The 22,845-nt window shown below is 48.0% G+C and overlaps 1 protein-coding gene across 1 annotated transcript in view; it reads right to left on the bottom strand.

Moving 5' to 3' along the window:
• Window positions 1–22,845, bottom strand: part of Tnfrsf8 (TNF receptor superfamily member 8) — a 55,892-nt gene that overhangs the window by 12,069 nt on the left and 20,978 nt on the right. The window contains exons 4-10 of the mRNA XM_021232533.2: window positions 22,258–22,407; window positions 18,813–18,903; window positions 18,332–18,477; window positions 17,360–17,450; window positions 16,912–17,009; window positions 5,084–5,182; window positions 4,901–4,954 (exon numbers count right to left, since the gene is read on the bottom strand). Coding sequence (XP_021088192.1) covers window positions 4,901–4,954; window positions 5,084–5,182; window positions 16,912–17,009; window positions 17,360–17,450; window positions 18,332–18,477; window positions 18,813–18,903; window positions 22,258–22,407 — 729 coding nt within the window. The remainder of the gene's footprint in view (window positions 1–4,900; window positions 4,955–5,083; window positions 5,183–16,911; window positions 17,010–17,359; window positions 17,451–18,331; window positions 18,478–18,812; window positions 18,904–22,257; window positions 22,408–22,845) is intronic.

Below are 22,845 nucleotides of genomic sequence, written 5' to 3'. Positions count from 1 at the left end.
TGAGTTGCTGCTACGATTGTCCTCTCTCCTGGAGTTCTTCCAGACCATCTCTCCACCCAGGGAGCCCACTGACTAAGCCTGCCTGGTTCCCAGTTGTGAACTTCTACCTTGGGGCTCTCCTGCCTCCTGCAGCTGTGATGAGACTGACAGGGAGAGCTCAGGGAGGGAGGGAACAGAGTTCTCTCATCCTAACATCTTCTAAAAAGTGAAGTCTGCAGACGGGCGCATGCCTTTATTCCCAGCACTCTGCAGGCAGAGGCAGGTGGATCTCTGTGAGTTCAATGCCAGCCCAATCTACAGAGTGAGTTCCAGGACAGCCGGGGTCATTACAAAGAAATCCTGTTTCGGCGGCAGTGGGTGTGGGGGGGGAGGGGTGTAGTGAAGTCTCTTTAGAACTTTTTCAGCTTAAATTATTACCAAGGGAAGGTCCTGGGGACACCTATGTGCTAACGCAGCTTAGACGCTCTATGGCAGGAAAAACAAAATACAGATTCTAACTCTCAGAAACAAGCATGCACTAACATCAGGGTTAAAAAAAAAAAACCACAGCCTAAGCCAGGAGGTGGTGGTCCACACCTTTGATCCTAGCACTCAGAAGAAGGCAGAGGCAGGAGGATTTTTGAGTTCAAGGGCAGTATGATCTAAAGAGCAGTTCCAGGACAGCCAGGGCTACACAGACAAACCGTGTCTCAAAAAAGCCAAAATAAATCATAAAAAATTTAAAAGGCAGAATCTAGAAGGCCCCAGGATCTGCCAACAGCCCTTTCCAACACATGAGTTCTCTGAGAAAGACCCAAAGCAGACCCTGCCAAGGGCAGAGTTCAGATTGCCCAAGTGCTCTTCCGCTAAGGTCACTGCATTAGCCTGCCTGTCCTCATGGGTTAGTTTCCTCGCCTTTTGGAACAATCACAGTTTTCCCGTAAATCCCCTCTGCACCCTAGGATCCAAATCCAGGACATTGCGTACAGCGGTGGCCCCAGGATGTCATCTCCCGAGCTGCTCCAAAGGCTGAGCTAGAGGCGTGAGGACTGAAGCAGGGTTCAAAGCTCTGTTCGGCCTGCCCATCCCTGAGCTCTCCCTTCCAGTTCCATTGCTGCTCGGGGAGGCAGGAGAATCACAACTGGAGACCCGTACGCTTAGTCAATGGGCTCCCTAGGTGGAGGGATGGCCTGGTAGGGCTCCAGAAAAGGGGACAGGCCCGGCAACTCAAAACAGAGCATGGTGGCTCACCCCTGGAGCCCCAGGAACCTGGGAGGTAGAAGCATGTGGACCCCTATATTCATGGCAGCTAGGGCTACATGGCAAGAGCCAGGCTCAAACAAACAAGCAAAAAAAATACAAATATAAATATAAAAAGACACAAGTTCAAGGCTAGTCTCAGCTACATGACACGTCTGAGGACACCTGGGCTATGTGAGACCCTATCTCAAGAAAATCAGAAACAGACAAAGGAAGGTATTGCCAACTCCAGAGGACAAGGACAGGTCCTGAGGGATTCCTGCTTCCCAGCTCTGGGATAGTGATCAAGAGTCTGCTACAATGATGGCCACATTCAAATAGTGAAAGAAACCCATGAATCCACACAGATGTCAGTATACACACTAACAAGGAAACAAGAGCATGACAGAAAGCAGAAGTCTCAAAACCCTCCTTTCACAGTCATGGCCAAGCCATGCAGCCTGGCGCCTGCACCTGCAAGAATGTGCCAAGCAACCGGGAAGCGGGCAGGAAGCCCCCCAAAGAGCCCAGCGTCAGACTGACACCCAACTCCATTTTCAGTGAGACGAGACTGAACCTGGGTCAGGGCCACAGGCGGGGTCAGCTCATGATCCTACCTGGTGTCAAGGCAGTGATACCAAAGAAAGAGCCTGGGATCTGACCCAGACTAGAGGGGACCCCACAAACCTGTCAAAGGCAGCACAGGATCCAACTGACCCAGACTAGAGTGGACCCCACAAACCTGTCAAAGGCAGCACAGGGTCCCAACCAAAGACATTATTGGACCACATCGAGAAACCCAGTCTGGTCCTGTGTGATGATGGCAGACGCCTTTAATCCCAACACTTGGGAGGTAGATGCAGGCAGATCTCTCTGAGTTCGAGGCCAGCCTGGTCTAGAGAATGAGTTCCAGGACAGGCAGGGCTATACAGAGAGACACTGTCTCAAAAACAGGAAGAGGAAGAAAAGGGGGAGGAGGAGAGGGAAGAAGAGGAGAAGGAGGAGGAAGGTGAGGAGGAGGAGGAGGAAGAAGAAGAAGAAGAAGAAGAAGAAGAAGAAGAAGAAGAAGAAGAAGAAGAAGAAGAAGAAGAAGAAGAAGAAGACCAATGATGAAACAACAAATAAGCAAACACACACTGTCTGGCATGAGCACACATTGGTGGTGACGGAATAAGCTAATTTCTATGATTCCAGTGGTCTTACTTCAGTGCCCTGGCTATTATGAAACACACAGGGAGGAATTCAAGGGTGATAAGAAACGGAGCCTGGTAAGATACTCCCAAAACTGTTTTGGAAAAGGTAAGTTTTCCGTACTGTGTTTACAACTCTCTGAAAATCTGCAATTCTATCAGAGCAAAAGAATTTTTCTTCAGCCTCCATCCTTCCTGTGGTAACAGCAAGGTTGGGACTGGAGAGATGGCTCTATGGTTAAGAGCATTATTGCTTAGCCAGGCATCGCGGCACATGCCTTTAGTCCTAGCTCAGGAGGCAGAGGCAAGTGGATTTCTGTGAGTTCAAGGACACCCTGGTCTGCAAAGTGAGTTCCAGGATAGCCAGGGCTACATAGAGAAACTTTCTCAAAAAAAAATCATCAAAAAAGAGCACATACTGTTCTTCAGAGAACTCTAGCTCAATTTCTAGCACACACGCCAAGTGGCTCACAACCACCCTTAAGTCCTACAGGCAACCACACACACACACACACACACACACACACACACACACACACACCTGCCCCCATGGACACATTGTTAACAACAATTTTAAAAAGACAGTCAAGGTATTGGGGAAGGACTGGTGGCTGGGGACGTGACTCCGTTGGAGCACTTTCCTAGCATGTATGAGGCCATAGGTTCAGTCTCCAGCTACACATAAACTGGGTGTGTCAGCACAACCCTTGTAATCTCAGCACTTCAAAGGCAAGAGGGTTAGAAGTTCAAGGCCATCCTCAGCTGCATAGCAAGTTTGAGGTCAGCCTGAGCTACAAGAGACCCTGTCAAGATCAATGAATTAGAGATAAGATGAAAAGATGGGCTGGCTGCTCTGGTACACTCTGGGGGTGTCACAGCTGAGGAGAGGTGCTCCTGGCATCTGGTAGGCTGCTAAACATCTTACAACGCCCAGCCCAAGCTCTGTACAGCAAACGACTCTTCTCTGACAAATGTCAACAGTCCTGAGAATGAGACGCCCTGTTCATGGAAACCCCAGTGACAATAACAGCAAATTTCTACCGTGCTGTCAGCTCTCAAGTGGCCTTTGCCTGATGATCTCATCTTCCTGTGCCTCACGTAGTTCATCTGGGGAATGAAGACAGTGGTGGCTGGGTGCTGAAAAGGCCACCCCAGGAGTAAAATGTGATTGTGTCTGTCCTCTGCAAAGGTACTGAGGGACACTTCCTGTAATGTCGGGCCAATACAGGTGACAGGTGACAGGCACCTGATTTGCGCCTGTTCAGACCATAGGTTCCTGCTCCTATTCCCCCACTTGGGGAATGACAGTCCCCGTGCAGAGGAGGAGCGAGTGGGGCTGGAACACCTATGCCTGCCCCTCTGGCTGTCCGCTCTTAATAGCTGTCACACTTGTCTACAAGGTTGGACGATCTAGGACAGCCGGTCCCCAGACAAAGCCTGTACTGAAGACGTGCTCATGGCGACAGCAATGAAATGAATAAATGCTCCTTTACAAGCCATTGCTCCAGGACAGACCCTCGCTGCCCAGGCCATGCCCACCTTACCCTAGCCATGTCCACCCTGCTCAGGCCATGCCAATCATTCTCAGGCCATGCCAATCCTACCCAGGCCATGCCCACCCTACCCAGGCCATGCCCACCCTACCTAGGCCATACCCATCCTACCCTGGCCATGCACACCCTATCCTAGCCATGCCCACCCTGCTCAGGCCATGCCCACCCTACCGTGACCATGCACACCCTACCCTGATCATGCACACCCTACCCTGACCATGCCCACCCTATCCTAGCCATGCCCACCCTGCTCAGGCCATGCCCACCCTACCCTGACCATGCCCACCCTATCCTAGCCATGCCCACCCTACCCTGGCCATGCCCACCCTGCTCAGGCCCACCCTACTATGACCATGCCCACCCTTGCCCAAGATATGGTCACCTGGTCCCTGTATGCTCACCCTGATTTAAGCCTTCTCTCATTTCAGTCTTTGAAACCCAGACATCAAGGGACCCACTGGAAGCCAGAGGTTCAGAACCAGACCCAAACACAACCATTGACTCCAGACTCACTCAGTTCCTTGTAAGCCCAGATTCTTCCGGGTGTTTTTCTTTCTTTCTTTTTTTTTAATCTTTTTTTTTTCTGTCTTTCTTGTTATAACAAAACTGTTCTCACGAATGTTTGGAGAGAGAAAAAAATTAACTGACGGCAATGGAAACTCTAATACTAGAAAAATGTCAAGAAAGCAAACACTGGTTTCAATAAGCCCTGCCAGGCAGCTCATGGAAACAAGCTTGAAACCATCAAAATACAAAAATCCCCTCGACTGGGGAGCGCTCCGGAGGTACGAGCACATTACTTATGAAACTTCTCCAACTCAAAACCCCCTTGGTGGACAGTGTTCTGGTGCGAGTCGGCCCAGCCCCAGAGCCTGCGATGGTCATGCACGTGTCCATCCTGGCCCAGGCTTCCCTTTGCACTAACTACTGGATACTCACCCACCTGCTCCATCTTCGGCTGGAAGTTCTGGGCTATGTAGTCCAGGTGGAACTCTGCAGAGATACCGGGAGTGGGGCTTTAGCGGGTGAGCCGCAGGGTAGGGACAGGCAGGGCAGGCACCCAGGCCAGGCCGACATAAAGCAGCCCCCCCTCCCAGGACCCCAAGACACGTGCACACTCACTCTGCTGGATCCGCCTCCTGCAGGCCTTCCAGTAACACAGGAAGAAGGAGCTGGAGCCAAGCAGCAGCATGGCCATGGCCGCCCAGAAGAGCATGGGCCCTGAAACACAGAGCCATCCTGTACTCTGTGGACAGCGAGGAGCCAGGGTCCTTCCCCGCAACCATTCAGGACAGCCCTAGGCACAGCCCACTTCCTCCTTCCTCCAGGGACATGGGTCCCACTGAGGTGGGCAGTCCTGGACCTTCCTCAGGCTGGACCATCTGATTGAGTCCTTATCTGCCCCCACCCCCATCACCTGACTTCAGGAAGCTGGTGAGCTAACTCAGAAAGTGAGAAAAACAAGCCATTTAGAGGGTGGGACATTAAGGCATCAAGGAATCAGAACAAGCCAGACATGGTGGTGCATGCCTGTAATCCCAGCAGTAGGGAGGCAGAGGTAGGTGGATCTCTGTGAGTCTGAGGTGAGCCTGGTCTACAGAGCTAGCTCCAGGCCAGCCAAGGCTACATAGTGGGACCCCATACCAAAATAAAATAAAGCTAAGCGGTGGTGGTGCATGCCTTTAGTCCTAGCACTTGGCAGGCAGAGGCTGGAGGGTCTCAGTGAGTTCAAGGCCAGCCTGGTCTACAAAGTGAGTGCCAGGACAGCCAGCACTGTTACACAGAGAAATTTTGTCTCAAACCACCCCCCAAAATAAATAAATAAATAGATAAATAAATAAAAGTAAAAAAAATAAAAAAAGAGCCAGAATAAAGCTGAGGTGTTAGTGGCGCACACCTTTAATCCCAGCACTCGGGAGGCAGAGGCAGGTGGATCTCTGTGAGTTCAAGGCCAGCCTGGTCTACAGAGCGAGTTCCAGGACAGCCTCCAAAACAATACAGAGAAACCTTGTCTCAAGAGAGAGAAAGAGAGAGAGAGAGAGAGAGAGAGAGAGAGAGAGAGAGAGAGAGAGAGAGAGAGAGAGAGAGAGAGCGCCTCCAGAAGGCTGAGATCCATGGCTAGTTGGGATAGGGAGGGTGAGGGCTGGTTAGAAAAACTCTGAGACCATCAGCTCCTGAGGGCAGGCTTAGCACGTGTTCTCTCTGTTAAAACAAAGGAGAGGGCTGGTGGGATGGCTCAGAGGGTAGAGCACCCGCTGCAAGTCTGACTACCTGAGTTCAATATCCAGAACCCACCCAAAGGTGGAAGGAGGGGACCCCACAAAAGTTGCTCTCCAACTTCCACACATGCGCCATGACACGGACATGCACACTCAGACATCACATGCATGAACGAACTTCTTTTCGAAGCCAAAGGAGGGAAACTGAAACTTGTCTGAAGTCACCTTGAGAGTCACCACCCACCACCCAGGTGGCTTCAGTGCCCCTCATTCTTTTTACACACACACGCACACACACACACACACACACACACGCACGCACATGCACGCGCACGCGCATGCGCGCACACACACACACGCAACGTCCGCAATAACAAGGATCTAACACAGGGCCTAATGCTCCCCCACTGAACCTAGCTTGGCCCACACCTGTGCCCTTACATAGCCTACTCTGTTGATCTTAACTATGCAATGCCTAATTGGGTGCAGGTCCCAGGTGTTGCCTCAAACTTGCTGTGCAGCCAAAGACAGTCAGGATCTCAGGATTTCCTACCTCCGCCTCCTCAGAACTGGGTAACAGGTGTGCACTACCACACTGGCCTTCCGTGGCGCTGGGAATGGAGCCCAGGCCCTCTGGCACGTTAGGCAAGCATTCTGCCTACTGAGCCACAGCCACAGCTGATGGGAGATGTCATTCTGAAATTTGTCTCTTATTGGTTGTTGAATAAAGCACTGTTGGCCAATAGGGAAGCAAGATAGGTGGGACTAGGAGTTGAGGAGGATTCTGGGAAGGAGAAACACAGGGAGTCATGATGTAGCCGCCATAGGAGTAAGAGGTCCGGACCCTTTTCTCCGATAAGAGAAATACTTAGATTAGCAATTATGGGTTAAATACTTAAATCAGAGATAGCCAGTAAGAAACCAAGCAAACAGCCAACAGCTTCATAATTAATACAGCGTCCTGTGTGTTCATTTGGGACTGATGCGGCTCTGGAACCAGGCTGGCGGGAAGGCTTCACTCTACACCCAACCCTCAAAGACTTTTCTATGGCGCACTAAGAACTGTTAACTTGAGAACTATCGCCACCTTGTGTTCATAACTAGTACTGCTAGTCCTGAAACCAACTGCCTCTTAGGGAGAAGTCAGTTCCGGTAACATGCAGACCATGCATGTGCTGCATACGGACAGCCCTGGGTGCCTACTCGCTTTTCATTTTACATCTGAAGACACTGAGGAAGAAAGGAATTAAGCTCCTAGTCATTCAGCAACTTGTTCTTAAATAGGGTTTCATGTGACCCACACTGGCCTTGAACTGGCTACACAGCAGAAGGTGACCTTTAACAACTATTTATTTTCTTGAGACAGGAGCTCACTAGGTCAACACTAACTGACCTGGAACTGGACATGTAGACCAGGCTGACTCTGAATTTACAGAGATCCACCTGCCTCTGCCACCTGAGTGCTGGATTAAAAGCATGTGCTACCATACCTCAAGTTTTTTGTTGTGTTTCAAAGAATTTCCGTGTGTGTGTGTGTGTGTGTGTGTGTGTGTGTGTGTGTGTGTGTGTGTGTGTGTTAGGTTGGGTATGTGGAATCAGTTATCTCCTTCCACCTCTACATAATTTCTGGGGATCAAACTCAGGTTCTTAAGTTTACATCCTTGGGCAGGGCAGATGGCAAGTGAGCCATCAGACTGGCCCAACCTTGAAAGTCTCCACCTCCACCTCTCAGTATTGGGATTACAGACACCCACTGCCAAGCTCAGTCAGCACTGGATTACAGACACCCACTGCCAAGCTCAGTCAGCACTGGATTACAGACACACACCGCCATGCTCAGTCAGCACTGGATTAAAGACACACTGCCATGCTCAGTCAGCACTGGATTATACACACACACTGCCAAGCTCAGTCAGCGCTGGATTACAGACACACACTACCAAGCTCAGTCAGCACTGGATTACAGACACACACTGCCATGCTAAATCAGCACTGGATTACAGACACACCGCCATGCTCAGTCAGCACTGGATTACAGACACACTGCCATGCTCACTCAGCACTGGATTATACACACACACTGCCAAGCTCAGTCAGCACTGGATTACAGACACACACCGCCAAGCTCAGTCAGCACTGGATTATACACACACACTGCCATGCTCAGTCAGCACTGGATTATATACACACACTGCCAAGATCAGTCAGCACTGGATTACAGACACACACTGCCAAGCTCAGTCAGCACTGGATTACAGACACCCACTGCCAAGCTCAGTCAGCACTGGATTACAGACACACACTGCCATGCTCAGTCAGCACTGGATTACAGACACACACTGCCATGCTCATTCAGCACTGGATTACAGACACACACTGCCATGCTCAGTCAGCACTGGATTACAGACACACACTGCCATGCTCAGTCAGCACTGGATTACAGACACACACTGCCATGCTCAGTCAGCACTGGATTACAGACACCCACTGCCATGCTCACTCAGCACTGGATTATACACACACTGCCATGCTCAGTCAGCACTGGATTACAGACACACACTGCCATGCTCAGTCAGCACTGGATTACAGACACACACTGCCATGCTCAGTCAGCACTGGATTATACACACACTGCCATGCTCAGTCAGCACTGGATTACAGACACACACTGCCATGCTCAGTCAGCACTGGATTACAGACACACACTGCCATGCTCATTCAGCACTGGATTACAGACACACACTGCCATGCTCATTCAGCACTGGATTACAGACACACACTGCCATGCTCAGTCAGCACTGGATTACAGACACACACTGCCATGCTCAGTCAGCACTGGATTACAGACACACACTGCCATGCTCAGTCAGCACTGGATTACAGACACCCACTGCCATGCTCACTCAGCACTGGATTATACACACACTGCCATGCTCAGTCAGCACTGGATTACAGACACACACTGCCATGCTCAGTCAGCACTGGATTACAGACACACACTGCCATGCTCAGTCAGCACTGGATTACAGACACACACTGCCATGCTCAGTCAGCACTGGATTACAGACACCCACTGCCATGCTCACTCAGCACTGGATTATACACACACTGCCATGCTCAGTCAGCACTGGATTACAGACACACACTGCCATGCTCATTCAGCACTGGATTATACACACACTGCCATGCTCAGTCAGCACTGGATTACAGACACACACTGCCATGCTCAGTCAGCACTGGATTACAGACACACACTGCCATGCTCAGTCAGCACTGGATTACAGACACACACTGCCATGCTCAGCACTGGATTACAGACACACACTGCTGAAGGAAGAAATCTTACATACCCATAGATCTGACCATGCCCATTTGGGCGTGGTCACAGTTATGTAGAATGTACAAGCAATAAAAGAGCTGAGGGGAAGGAGACACACTCTGGTTTCTGGTCACGTCTCAGAGAGCAGAGAGCAGGCCTTTGGTTCTCGGGACTCTTGGCTTCTCATGTAACTGACTTCTACCTCAATAAAATATCCTATAACAACCTACCTTGTATTGCTCCATATTCCAAGATATCTGGTGTCGGGAGTCAGGAAAAAAGTTTACCCAGCCTATGGCCCTGTGCATCTTGGCAGCCCTAGAGTTCCTCCTAAATCACCAGGGACTCCCAACTCAGTCCCATTCTCCTGCTCAGCCCGGTTATCTTCCGCCAAACGGGGTCCCATATCCTTTGTTTTCCGGTTGCTGCCAGATCCAGCCCCACACACCCCAGAGTCACCGAGTCCCTGCTTGCCAGCGCCTCCGGCTCCTGCTGCCACCATGGAACCACAAGAGCCCGCCCCAGATTTCTCGAGCAATGGCGTTCTCCCTTTCTGGCGGCCTGCAGAACTCAGCCCCCTCCTCCCCACAGGTTCCCACAATCTGCACCAGGGCTCTTTTCCCTTCCTTTTAAGAAAATCCTTATTGCTAAAGTTCTGTAAAAGCTACTTAGGATTTTTCAGATTCCACTGGGAAAATACTTGTGATGGAAATGTGTTTGGTGGTACTCCTGCACCACCTGATAGCCAAATACAGTTACTGCAAGTAAAAGTCCACACGTCAGCCCGAAATTGCTGAAGGTAAGCTTTGCATTCTGGTAGTTTAAGATTAACTATACTCTGTACAAATGGCGGATAATCTTACAATGCAGAACATTAGGGATCTCATTGTTTCTTATCCGAATGGCATCCTGGGAGAGGATTATAACATGCCCCTAATATATTTATGTCTAATGCTAATGATTAGCTTCATAATCCACATAATATCCTGGAAGGGAGGGCTTGATCATAGGGCTGAAAGCAGGGAAGTTGTGCAAACTATTAGTAAATTAGAGACAAGAATTTAAAATCTTGAGGACAATGGGGACATGACAGACAGGTTGAGCACCTTAGAATATAACAATGGCCACCTAGGGGACAGGATTGGTTCCATGACTGCTGCCCTAATGACCAAAATAGGATCAATTCAGGATGGCATGACAAGGCTATCAAAAGCAACTTGTTCCATGTCTGATAACTCAATTAATAAAACTCAAGGACTGGAACTTCAGATTGGAAAACTTACAAAAAGAATTTCATTCCATGTCTGAGGATAATGACCAGCTATCAGATAGAATACTGTTCCTGGAAGGTGACTTACATGCCATTCAGATAACATCTAAGAATGAGAATATTACATGTTTGGAATCACGTATGAATGATGAATCCAAGAACCTGACAGATTCTATGAAGTCCTTGGAAATTTATTTGACCCAAGAACTTCAAGCACTCAGGGAAACAATAATTAATAGATTGCAGGTCTCAGAAAACCTCCAACATCAGAATCAGACATACAAGCAACAGGGCATGAAAGAGGTTTGCTTTGGATAAGGTTCATGAACCAGGAGAGAAAAATAGAACCTTATACCAAGGTGGTACAGGGTCCAAGAGAAAGGTTTACTGAATTTTTGGAAAGACTATCCAGAGGAGTAGAATTACAGGTAACTGACTCAGGTTCTAGGAGAATACGTATAGAATCTCTAGCTTATGAGAATGCAAATCCACAATGCAAACAGGTACTTTGGCCATTAAAAATCAGATCAGCACCATTGGATGAATGTGTCTTTTTTTTGTATTGGTGTTTTGCCTGCATGTACATCTGTGTGAAGGTGTCAGACCTTGGAGTTACAGACAGTTGTTAGCTGCCATGTGGGTGCTGGGAATTGAACTCAGGTCCTCTGGAATAGCAGTCAGTGCTTTTAACTACTAAGTCATCACTCCAGCCATGGATGAATGAATCTTGTATACAGCTAATATTGGGTATAAAGATCAAGATACAGAAGCTTGGGTAGGAGAGGCAATTTCTTTTTTTGTTTTGTTTTGTTTTTTTCGAGACAGGGTTTCTCTGTGGCTTTGGAGGCTGTCCTGGAACTAGCTCTTGTAGACCAGGTTGGTCTTGAACTCACAGAGATTCACCTGCCTCTGCCTCATGAGTGCTGGGTTTAAAGGCCTGCACCACCAACGACCAGCGAGAGGCAATTTCTAAATGTCTGAAGAGGCACCAAGATGCCAAATGCCTTAACCGTGAGGATATAGAAACTTGGGTAGGAGAGGCAATCTCCAGAAGTTTAAAAAGACATCAAAATACCAGATGATTTAACTGTGGTGGAATAGGACATGCAAGTAGGAATTGTAAGCAAAGCATTCCTAGAAAAGATGCTTCTCCTAGGAGTCATTCATACAGAAGGCCTCAGCCTTCTGGATTTTGTAGGAGATGTGGCAAAAGATGACACTGAACCAACAAATGTAGGTCGATCACAAAAACAAGGTAACCCTTTATAATCGGTAAACCTCTTGAGGGACTCTTGAAGGCCCCCATGTCAAAAGTGGTCAGTCATTCCCAGTCACTGTGGAAGACAATCTCTCCCAGGACAATTAGAAGATCCACTGCCTATTGTAAAGAATAATACTGCTTTGGATGATAGATTAGCTACTGAGAATGAATCAATCATATCTGGAGGAAGCAAAAAATGTATATTTTGGCACACAGGACCCAAATTACCAGTTAAAGTGAATAATAAGGTGATTATCAGAATTGAAGACACTGGTTCTGATGTTACCATCATAACTCAAAGATCCTGACCTCTAAGATGGCCCCTACAAGAAGTAAATGTTAAATTCTTAGGGATTGGAACCCTATCTCAAGTAAAAAAGAGCACGTGATGGGTTGACTTTATAGGGCTAGAAGAACAAAGAGGAAGACTGAGGCCATATGTCACAGACATCCCTATAAATCTCTGGGGTCGTGATATATTGCAACAATGGAATATCCAGTTAACATTCCTCCTGTATCTGATATGAATCATAAACAAGCTCTTGGTGGTAGAAAAAATATTGTAAGGCACTACAGAAAACAGATGCCAAACATACAGGCTGTACAGAAACAGGATGCTAGTGCCAAACCTACAGAAGAACCAAATGCACTACCCTTAAAATGGTCAACAGATGAATCTGTCTGGGCAGGGCAATGGCCTGTGACCTCAGAGAAGCTAGAGGCTTTAGAAAAGCTGGTTCATGAACAGCTAAATGCTGGACATATTGAAGAATCTACCAGTTCATGGAATTCTCCTATATTTATTATTAAAAAGAAGTCTGGTAAATGGAGGATGCTTACTAATCTGAGAGCCATCAATAAAGTAATTCAGCCTATGGGCTCTCTACAGCCTGGAATGCCATTACCTCCTCTGATACCTAAAGGATGGCCAATTATAGTAACTGATCTAAAAGACTGCTTCTTCATTATACCTTTACAAGAAAAAGATAGGGAAAAATTTGCCTTCACAGTGACTACCTATAACAATTCTCAACCAGTTAGGTGATTTCGATGGAAGGTTTTGCTACAGGGAATGTTAAATAGTCCTATTTTGTGATAGTATGTAGTGCAAAAACCTTTGGAAGTAATTCACAAACAATTTCCACAATCCATAGTTTACCCTTATATGGATGATATACTGTTGGCTGATTCAAAAGAAGGAACATTGGAAAAGATGTTTGAGTCAGTAAAGGAAATTTCACCTCACTGGGAATTACAGATTTCCCCTGAAAAAATACAAAGGGGAGATTCTATTAATTATTTATATTATAAAATAGATCCACAAAGAATTAGACCACAAAAAGTTCAAATCAACCAGATTCTTAATGATCTTCAAAAACTACTAGGAGAAATTTCTCAACTACAGACTATTATTGAAGTAGAAGGGCATGATTTAAGATACCTAAAAATGACCCTAAAAGGAGACAAAGACTTAAGTAGTCCACGAATATTATCAGCTAATGCTGAAAAGAATGAGAATGGGTACAAAAGAGAATACTGGAAGCACATGTGGACCATGTGGATCCAAACCGGACTGTATTCTGATTATTTTACCATCTAGAGAATACCCCTTAGGGATTTTAATGCAGAGGAAAGATATCATATTATAATGGATATTTCTGCCACATAAACAGAATAAAAAACTGAAGATATATATAGAAAAGATCTCTGATTTGATTTTAAAAGGCTTTGTCAACTAACTGGAAGGGACCCAACACAGATTAATGTACCTTTAACTAATGAAGAAATTTCCTCCTTATAGAAGGATAATGAATATTGGCAAAGGGCTTACAGTAACTTTTTGGGAACGATTAGTAACAATTATCCCAAAACAAAGAGAATCAAATTCATAAAGGAAACAATATGGATCCTTCCATGTATTGTAAGAAAAATGCCAATCTCTGGAGTCCCTACATTCCACACTGATGCAAACAATTCAAGAAAAGCAGGTTATAAATCAGGAAATATAAGTAAGGTAGTTCAAAGACCTCACAACTCTGCACAAAAGGCAGAATTGTACGCCATTCTCAAGGTATTTATGGATTTTACAGAGCCTCTTAATATAGTTACTGATTCTCGAGCCGGGTGTTGGTGGTGCATGCCTTTAATCCTAGCGCTCGGGAGGCAGAGGCAGGCGGATCTCTGTGAGTTCGAGGCCGGGCTGGACCGATAGCCTCCAAAACAATACAGAGAAACCCTGTCTAGTAAAAACCAAATATATATATATATATAGTTACTGATTCTCAATATGCAGAGAGAGTTGTGTTAAAGATTAAAATCACTAAATTTATTCCTGATGATATGGAATTAGCTCCATTGTTTATACAATTGCAGTAAACTATCAGGAATAGAACTCATCCTATATTTATTACACACATCAGATCCCATACGGGTCTGCCAGGTCCTCCAGCACAAGGTAATGATGAGACTGGTTGTTTACTAATAGGAAGTGTGCTAGAAGCTTCAGCATTTCATAAAAAACACCATGTTAATAGTAAAGGCTTAACAAAGGATTTTTCCATCACTTGGCAACAAGCCAAGGAAATAATAAGGAACTGCCCCACCTGTTCATTCTATAATCAAACTCCATCAGCAGCAGGCAGTAATCCCAAAGGTATTCACAGAAATGAAATTGGCAAATGGATGTGTTTTACTTTCCAGAATTTAGAAGTCCAAAATATGTGCACCATATTTTGAGACACATTTTTGAGGTTTCAATGGGCTATTGCTCTTAGCTCTGAAAAGGCTGATTTTGTTATCACATACCTCTTAGAGGTGACGGCTATTATGGGTATGCCTGCACAAATAAAAACTGGCAATGCCCCAGCATATATCTCCAGCAAATTGAAACAGTTTTTCAAATATTATAACATAAAGCACATAGCTGGTATAACATACAATCCCACAGGACAAGCAGGGGTTGAGAGATCTAACTGCACTTTAAAAGGAATGCTTCATAAACAGTCAGGGGGAACAAAGACCCCCAAACACAGATTATATAATGCTTTATTAACATTAAACTTTCTTAATGCTAATGAGAAAGGGCAAACAGCTGCAGAAAGATCACTGGACTACAGAAAAAACTTCTGAACTAAATTAGCTGGTGTATTTCAAGGATGTGATGACCTCAGTATGGAAACCAGGATATGTGTTACATTGGGGAAGGGGTTTCACCTTTGTTCCCACAGGAGAAGAAAAGTTTTGGATACCATCAAAATTGATCAAGATTCGATCCGAACAGGAGGAACCTCGGGAGGAGGAAAGATGACAGCTCATCCACAAAGTCATATTCCATGATGTATAGAGACCTCACAAAGGAAAGGGAAGTGTTTTGTCCTTGTCTTAACAGGAAACCCCATCTCCCAAAGGCAAGAAGACACTGAATGTGTAGATACCTAAAGAAGAGAGGATGACTAGCCTAAAGAACCATCAAACAAGGAAGAATCTGATATTTGCTATCAATGTCTAATTCTCTTTATATTCTCATAAAATCAATTTCTCTTTACTTCCTAATACTCTTTTGGCCCCAATTCACTTAAACCAACGCTGGCTTTGGAGCTGGACACAGTCTCCTCCTCTAAATCCAAACATGTTGTTAAATTAAATTCAGAGTTTCTGTATTGTATCAAGAAGCCAATTGATATAAGACAGAAGAAAACAAAAATTTAGGGACTGTTACTTATTTATACTCGGTTCTTTCTCTGAAAGTCTAATTTTCTATCTTCCTTATTGTTGCATCTCCCAGTATGCATACCTATAAAAGCTGAAATTTCTTTGTTGACACTAACGTTTGAGTTTTCCACAGAGAACAAAGAATTTCCTACCAGAAATCTCTGAACACTCCGGAAAGAAAATGGGGCCCCACTTCATCGATTCCACCTGATCCAACTTGATGCTCAGTCAGCACTGGATTACAGACACACACTGCCATGCTAAATCAGCACTGGATTATACACACACACTGCCATGCTCAGTCAGCACTGGATTATACACACACACTGCCATGCTAAGTCAGCACTGGATTATACACACACACTGACATGCTCAGTCAGCACTGGATTACAGACACACTGCCATGCTCACTCAGCACTGGATTATACACACACACGGCCATGCTCAGTCAGCACTGGATTATACACACACACTGCCATGCTCAGTCAGCACTGGATTATACACACACACTGCCATGCTAAGTCAGCACTGGATTACAGACACACTGCCATGCTCATTCAGCACTGGATTACAGACACACACTGCCATGCTCAGCACTGGATTATACACACACACACTGCCATGCTCAGTCAGCACTAGATTACAGACACCCACTGCCATGCTCAGTCAGCACTGGATTACAGACACCCACTGCCATGCTCATTCAGCACTGGATTACAGACACACTGCCATGCTCATTCAGCACTGGATTACAGACACCCACTGCCATGCTCAGTCAGCACTGGATTATACACACACTGCCATGCTCAGTCAGCACTGGATTATACGCACACACTGCCATGCTCAGCACTGGATTACAGACATACAATACTAAACCCTGTGTACACCCTGGTAGAGATCCAACCCAGGATCTTTTGCACTCGAGATAAATATTCAGCAATTGAGCCATACCCCCAGTCCAGAAACTATATTTTGGGTAGTAATTATAGGTCTTCAGAGTGAAGTCATGAAAAGTCTTGTCCCAAGAATGAAATAGTATTAGGAAGGGACAGAGACCCAGCCTTAGTCTTAGAAGCCAGAAAACTTGGACAATCTTTCCACATCGCACCTGAGCCATAGCCCTGAGAGGAAACCCCTCCGTCCCTTGCTTTGGACAATGAGCAGTCATACCTGGATCCAGAAACGGTGTTCCTGTGGACAAGGGAGAGGTGGGCTGCATTCTGCTGGTGGTCTGGGCATCTGCCAGGAGGCTCAGGGTGGAGGCAGTACTGTACCAAAGGAAACCCAGGACAAGAGTGATAATCACAATTGCCATGCAAGAGGGGTGTGTCTAATTGAGGATGATTCTTTCTCTAGAGAGGAAAAGAAAGCCTGGGAACCCAGACCATCTGCACAGCCTTGTCCAGCATTGTGCAGGCAGGGATTATATTTCTAGACCTCCTGGCTTTACAATCCTGACATTATAGAGACAAACACACATTCATGTCTGCCCAACCCCCAACCCCACCAAAGATCTATAGGCCTGATGCCCCTGCACACCCAGCCCAGACTACCCTGAGCATGACCTGAGCATACAAGGGACCATTCCATCCTGCCTACAGGAGGGGTTAGGAGTCACCTGGCAGGCTCCTCGCTGTTTTCTGAGGTGCTGAAGTCAGGGAGAGTCCCCGGAGATGGCAGCTTCAAGTTCATATTCATCTCTGCCTTATCTGTAGGGATGATTACATATTAGAGTCAGTACCAGAGACTTTGAATCCCCAGGAAGACTTGACCAGCACTCAGTGGGGGTCAATGGGAGGCAGTGGGAGATAATGGGAGGTATGAGTGGTAGTCCTCCGTAACACAAAATTCTTGGCTACAGCTGGCAAAGACCATCAGGATTGTGCTCTAAAACGTCAAATTAGAGAGGCTGTGGTTGCATGGGAATTGTACCCAGCAGTTTCCTAAGGGCCAGCAAGATGGCGCAGCAAGTAATGATGCTTCCTTTCCTGTCAAGCGTGAGGACCTGAACTGGATCCCTGGGACCCCATGGTGGAAGAAGAGAACCGACTCCCACGAGTCATCCCCTGACCTCCAGATGCACACTGTGGCACCTGCATCACACACACACACACACACACACACACACACGCTCGCACACGCATGCGCGCACACACGCACACATTACTCACTAGTCACTCCAAGCCCCAAGGTGGAAACATCTCCAACCTCTAAAAGCGGCTTGAATGAGCCAAGCATGGTGAGTCTCTCTAGAACATGCTGTTCATTTCCGCAGAAGGGCGAAACAGCAGCGGGGTCCTCCACCATAGGAGCCACGAAGAGGACATTTAGGGGCCACAGGCAGGGACCACCTGTTCTGTCACAAGCACCCTCAGTACAGGACAGGGACACCCAGCACCTGTCCCAGACCCTGGCATGCAGGACACTCAGACATTCTGGGAATGAAGTAGGCCTTGCAGAACCTCTGGCCCATAAGCCTCGGGCTCAGGAGCTGTGTCCTAGAGATGTCCCTCTGTTCCCACTGGGCACCAGGTCCCCTCATCAGATAGCAGCACCCTGGGAAACTGCCACAGCTTCATGTAAACAGTACCTGGGTCTGGACTGGGCTCCCTTGCCTGGGAAGAGGGAGACTCTGGAACCTTCAGCAGCCCAGCAGCATCTTCCTGGGCAAGGCCGGTGCCCCCTTGTGTCGTCAAGCCCCTCATGCTGTCAGGTGTGGCCTGAGGAGTGGCATGGCTGGAGAAGAAGCCAGACAGACGTCCAGTGAGTCCACAAGCCAGTCCCACAAGGTCTGGGCTTGGGGGTTAGTGTCTGCGGAGAAAGGCTCCTGCCTCAGTACCCACGGGCCCTGCTATGAGCTCCTGAAGGCAAGAGCTGTGTTTCCTGGGCTTTCTTGGTCTCCTGTGTACACCAGGCAGGGCTGGACACGCACAGCAGGGACTCCGATGAGCTTGGCAGTGGACCACCCAGGGGGCCTGCCAGCCTGGGTTGACCCCACCCTATGTGTCCTGAGACAAAGTGGCCCATCCAAAGGTCACCTGGAAGGGGAGAGAAAGGAGGCCGGGCGTCACCTAGTAAGTGTCTTGCAGTCATCTGGATTGGAACAATCACGGACAGGTCCTGATGAAGGCAATTCACAGACGGTGTCCTTCTCTGCTGTGCCTGCAATGGGGACAGTAATGACCTCAGAACAGACAGGGAGGAACCCAGAGTCCTCAGGAACAGAACTGTCACCACCAAGCAGAGTCATGGATGACCGTGACCATCCAGAGACACTGGCTTTCCCAGCATCTGCCCACTCTAGAGTGAGGAGAATCTATCCCTCCATTTGTCCTGGTCAGGGGCTGACCTATGCTTGCTGGTGACTTACCAGTTCCCAGACAAAGCAACACAGATATGAATGAGAGGTGGGAAGAGGCAGAGTCCCCGGCTTTGGCCATACCTGACACACTCAGCACCATTCTCCATACTTTCGTTACACATGCACCACGAGCACATGCGTGCACACGTGCATACACACACACACATCACACACACATACATACACACCATACACACACACCATACACACACATACCACACACACCACACACACACATACACAAACACACCACACACATGTACACACACACACACCACACACGTACACAAACACACCACACACACACCATACACATACACACACACACATACACACACACACACACACCATCAGGTGCCCCTGGACTTGCCCTCCACCTCTCCCATACCCTTTCTCTGCCAGGCCGTCAAATGATCATACACCGCCCTCACCGGGCTGCCATCTACCCAAACGATGATGTGTAAATGAGTCTGCCACATATGAAATAAACAGCGAGTGCTCAACCAGCAGGATGTCCTTTTCCGCACCTCAACCCCAATCTCATCACTCAGAAAGGGTCCCACATGGGTCAAAAGTCGCCCCAATGGTTTCCGGCCTCCAGGGAGGCGACCACAGCAAGGTGAGCAGTTTGATGAAGTTAACAAAGCTTAGTAGGGCGTCCAGTCATGGCTGGGAGAAGACACTCACTGTGATCTTGGGCTACTGGACTGTCACCTCTGGGGGTCAGCTCTCCAGTTCCAGAACGGCACTGATGGAGGCTGCCCTGCAAACACTCGGTATTGTGGGAGCTTTGAGGGGATGGTTAGCCATGCCCTTCACTGAGACAGAAGTCACTTGCTCCTTTCACAACCAGAAAGCCCCCATCCACCAGACCAGACCGGCCTTCTGGGAGAGTCCACAGGACCTCCAGAGCTGAGAAGGTCAGGTGGCCATGGAGAGCCCCTGACAGGATGTGCTGGGGGTCACGATGCCGGCTTTCGTTTTCTGGAGGCATCATTCGAAATGGTGAAAAGGGGAGCCGAGGCTGGTGGCACGCAGCCTTAACCCCAGCACTTGAGAGGCAGAGGCAGGCAACTCTGTGAGCTCCAGGCCAGCCTGGTCTACACAGTGAGTCTCAAGTCAGCCAAGAGCTACGCAGCGAGGCCCTGTCTCAATAAAAGGAGGAAGACGGGTCTTGAGAGATATCTTAGTAGTTAAGAGCACCAGCTGCTCTTCCAGGGGATCGGGTTCAATCTGCAGCTCCCACATGGTGGCTCACAACGCCAGTTCCAAGGAATCCAATGCCCTCGTCTGGCCTCTCGGGGCACTAGGCATGCAAGTGGTACACAGACATACATTCAGGCAAACACTCATCTATATAGAATAAATAAATCTAAATGCAAAAATAAATCTGGTTGTGGTGGCACATGCCTGTAATCCCAGCACAGGAGTGTGAGGAAGCAAGATCACAAGTTCAAATCCAACCTGGGCAACAGAGTGACTCTATCTCAAAAGATAAATGAAGAAATAAGAAACGGACTTTAATAATGTACTAATTTGGGCAAAGAGTATTGCTTAGTGGCATAATACTTGCCTGACCTGTCCCCAGTAACACACACAAGCTGGGCATAGTGGTTCATACCTGTAATGCCTGCACTTGAGAGGATGAGGCAGGGGGATTGCTATAGTTTTGAAGCCAGCCCCGATACATAGTGACTTACAAGACTCCTTGGATACAAAATAAGATCTGATCTCAAAAACTCCAGCTGGAGAGATGGCTCAGAGGTTAAGAGCACTGGCTGCTCTTCCAGAGGTCCTGAGTTCAATTCCCAGCAACCATGTGGTGGCTCACAACCACCTATAGTGAGATCTGGTGCCCTCTTCTGGCCTGCAGGTGTACACGCAGAGCATTCATATTCATAAAATATAAATACAATAAAATCTTAGAAGAAAGCCTCATAACCTAACAACATAACAATCTATGTCAGTCAATATAAGTATAACAAGATATCGCTTACATATTAGGTCTTTGAAAGCCACTGAAACATACTGAACATCTCAATCTAGACCAGGCACTTTTTGTTTCAAGGCAGGGTTTCTTTCAATAGCCTTGGCTGTAGCTCTGTAGACCAGGCTAGCCTCCAACTCACAGAGATCCACCTGCGTCTGCCTCCAGAATGTTGGAACTAAAGGAGTGTGCCATCACCTGGCTCCACCAGCCACATTTTAAGCGCTTATTGCCACGTGTGAGCAACGGCATAGCTTCAGAGACCGGCCTCTGGCTCCCCCATGTGGCAGTCTTAGGAACGGCCTGGCCCTGCTTGCTGGAAGAAAAGAACCCTCAGCCTGACTGGCTAAGCAGAACCTATTTTTCAAAAAGAAGAGTTTTTGAGCAGGGAAAGCTCCAGAAGGTAACATCTTCTCATCACATGGGTAGGGAGAAAGAGCGGAGGGGACCGGCCCCACCCGCAGGTGCCAGACACTGCTAAAGCCCGGCCCGAGGCCAACTGAGCGCCGTCCCTCTGTTTACCGACAGTGGGATGTGCGTCCCTTAGCAGACAGCATTCCCTGACGCAGGCAGTTGGGCACAGCCAGGAACCAGAAATGCCAAGGACACGGGTTAACGAAAAAGGTCCCCACAGTGCCTGCAATTTCCAGCCCTTACCATCAGTTTGCCCAGCTGCACGCTGTGGCGCTGTAGTGGTGCTCTTTTGGCTGACCCCACCCCCTGTGTCTCCCTTCTAAAGAGTACATCGCACCCCGCCACCCGATTTTTGAAAACAGAGTCTCACTATGTAGCCTAGTCTGGCCCCCTAAACAGCACTTCGAAGGCAACCAGAGAGGATCCATGATTCTTATTCCTTCGTTGACCATGAGCCTCTCCTTGGAGATAGCATGGCCTCAGGTCACAAGGCAGGTTGGAAAAAGAAATATTCTCAGCCTTGAATCTGGTGTTCAGTGTCGAGGTACCTCTCCCGCCCGATGCCCGATTCCGATTAGTCAGGGACTTCCCAGGGCAGACACTTGAGGCTTCCTATTATTTATGTGACACTAGAGAATCCTCTCCAACCCCAAGCCTCAGACCCAGGCTTCAGCCAGCAGAGTACCTCTGATGGGGCACAGACGTGAGCAGCTACAGCAGCAGCTGCAACTGGGCTACAGAAGGCGACACTCACCTGGGAACTTGACGACCTGGCCCCCAGAGCAGCGGGAGTGTGGGAAACAGCGGGCACAAGAATTGACAGCTGGTGTCTTGCAGTACGTGCCAGGCTGACACTCACAGACTCGAGAAGAGTTCCTGGAACACGGAGCCTTCTCCACGAGACCTGAGGGACACAGAGGAGGTGATGGAAAGGAAGAGGGAAGCTGAGGGCAGGATCCAGGGAACATAAGGATAGTCCAGGGTGAAGGTAAGATGCCACATGAGCCTCTGTACCTCCCCTCAGATCCCCTGACATGTGTGAGTTCAGATCCCCAGCACCCACGTGAAAAACTGAACTAACAGGACCCGGCTGTTGCAGAAACGGGAGGAGTCCTGGGGCTGGCCAGCCAGTGTAGGTGAATCAGTGAGCTCCAGTGAGAGTCTCTCTCAATAACTGAGTTGGAGAGGGATTGAGGGAGACAGCTGGCATCAGCCCCTGCCACACATACAACATGCATGTGTGCATACACAAATATGCATATATATGAAAATAAATCATGTCCCAGCACATGGAGGGAACTGAAGTACATGTGGCTGTGCAACAAGCCGTTCTCAAAAGGCT

This window comes from Mesocricetus auratus, unplaced genomic scaffold, assembly GCF_017639785.1.
Source record: "Mesocricetus auratus isolate SY011 unplaced genomic scaffold, BCM_Maur_2.0 Super-Scaffold_100042, whole genome shotgun sequence".
Classification (NCBI taxonomy): Eukaryota; Metazoa; Chordata; class Mammalia; order Rodentia; family Cricetidae; genus Mesocricetus; species Mesocricetus auratus.
This window is presented reverse-complemented; position numbering and strand designations above follow the sequence as displayed.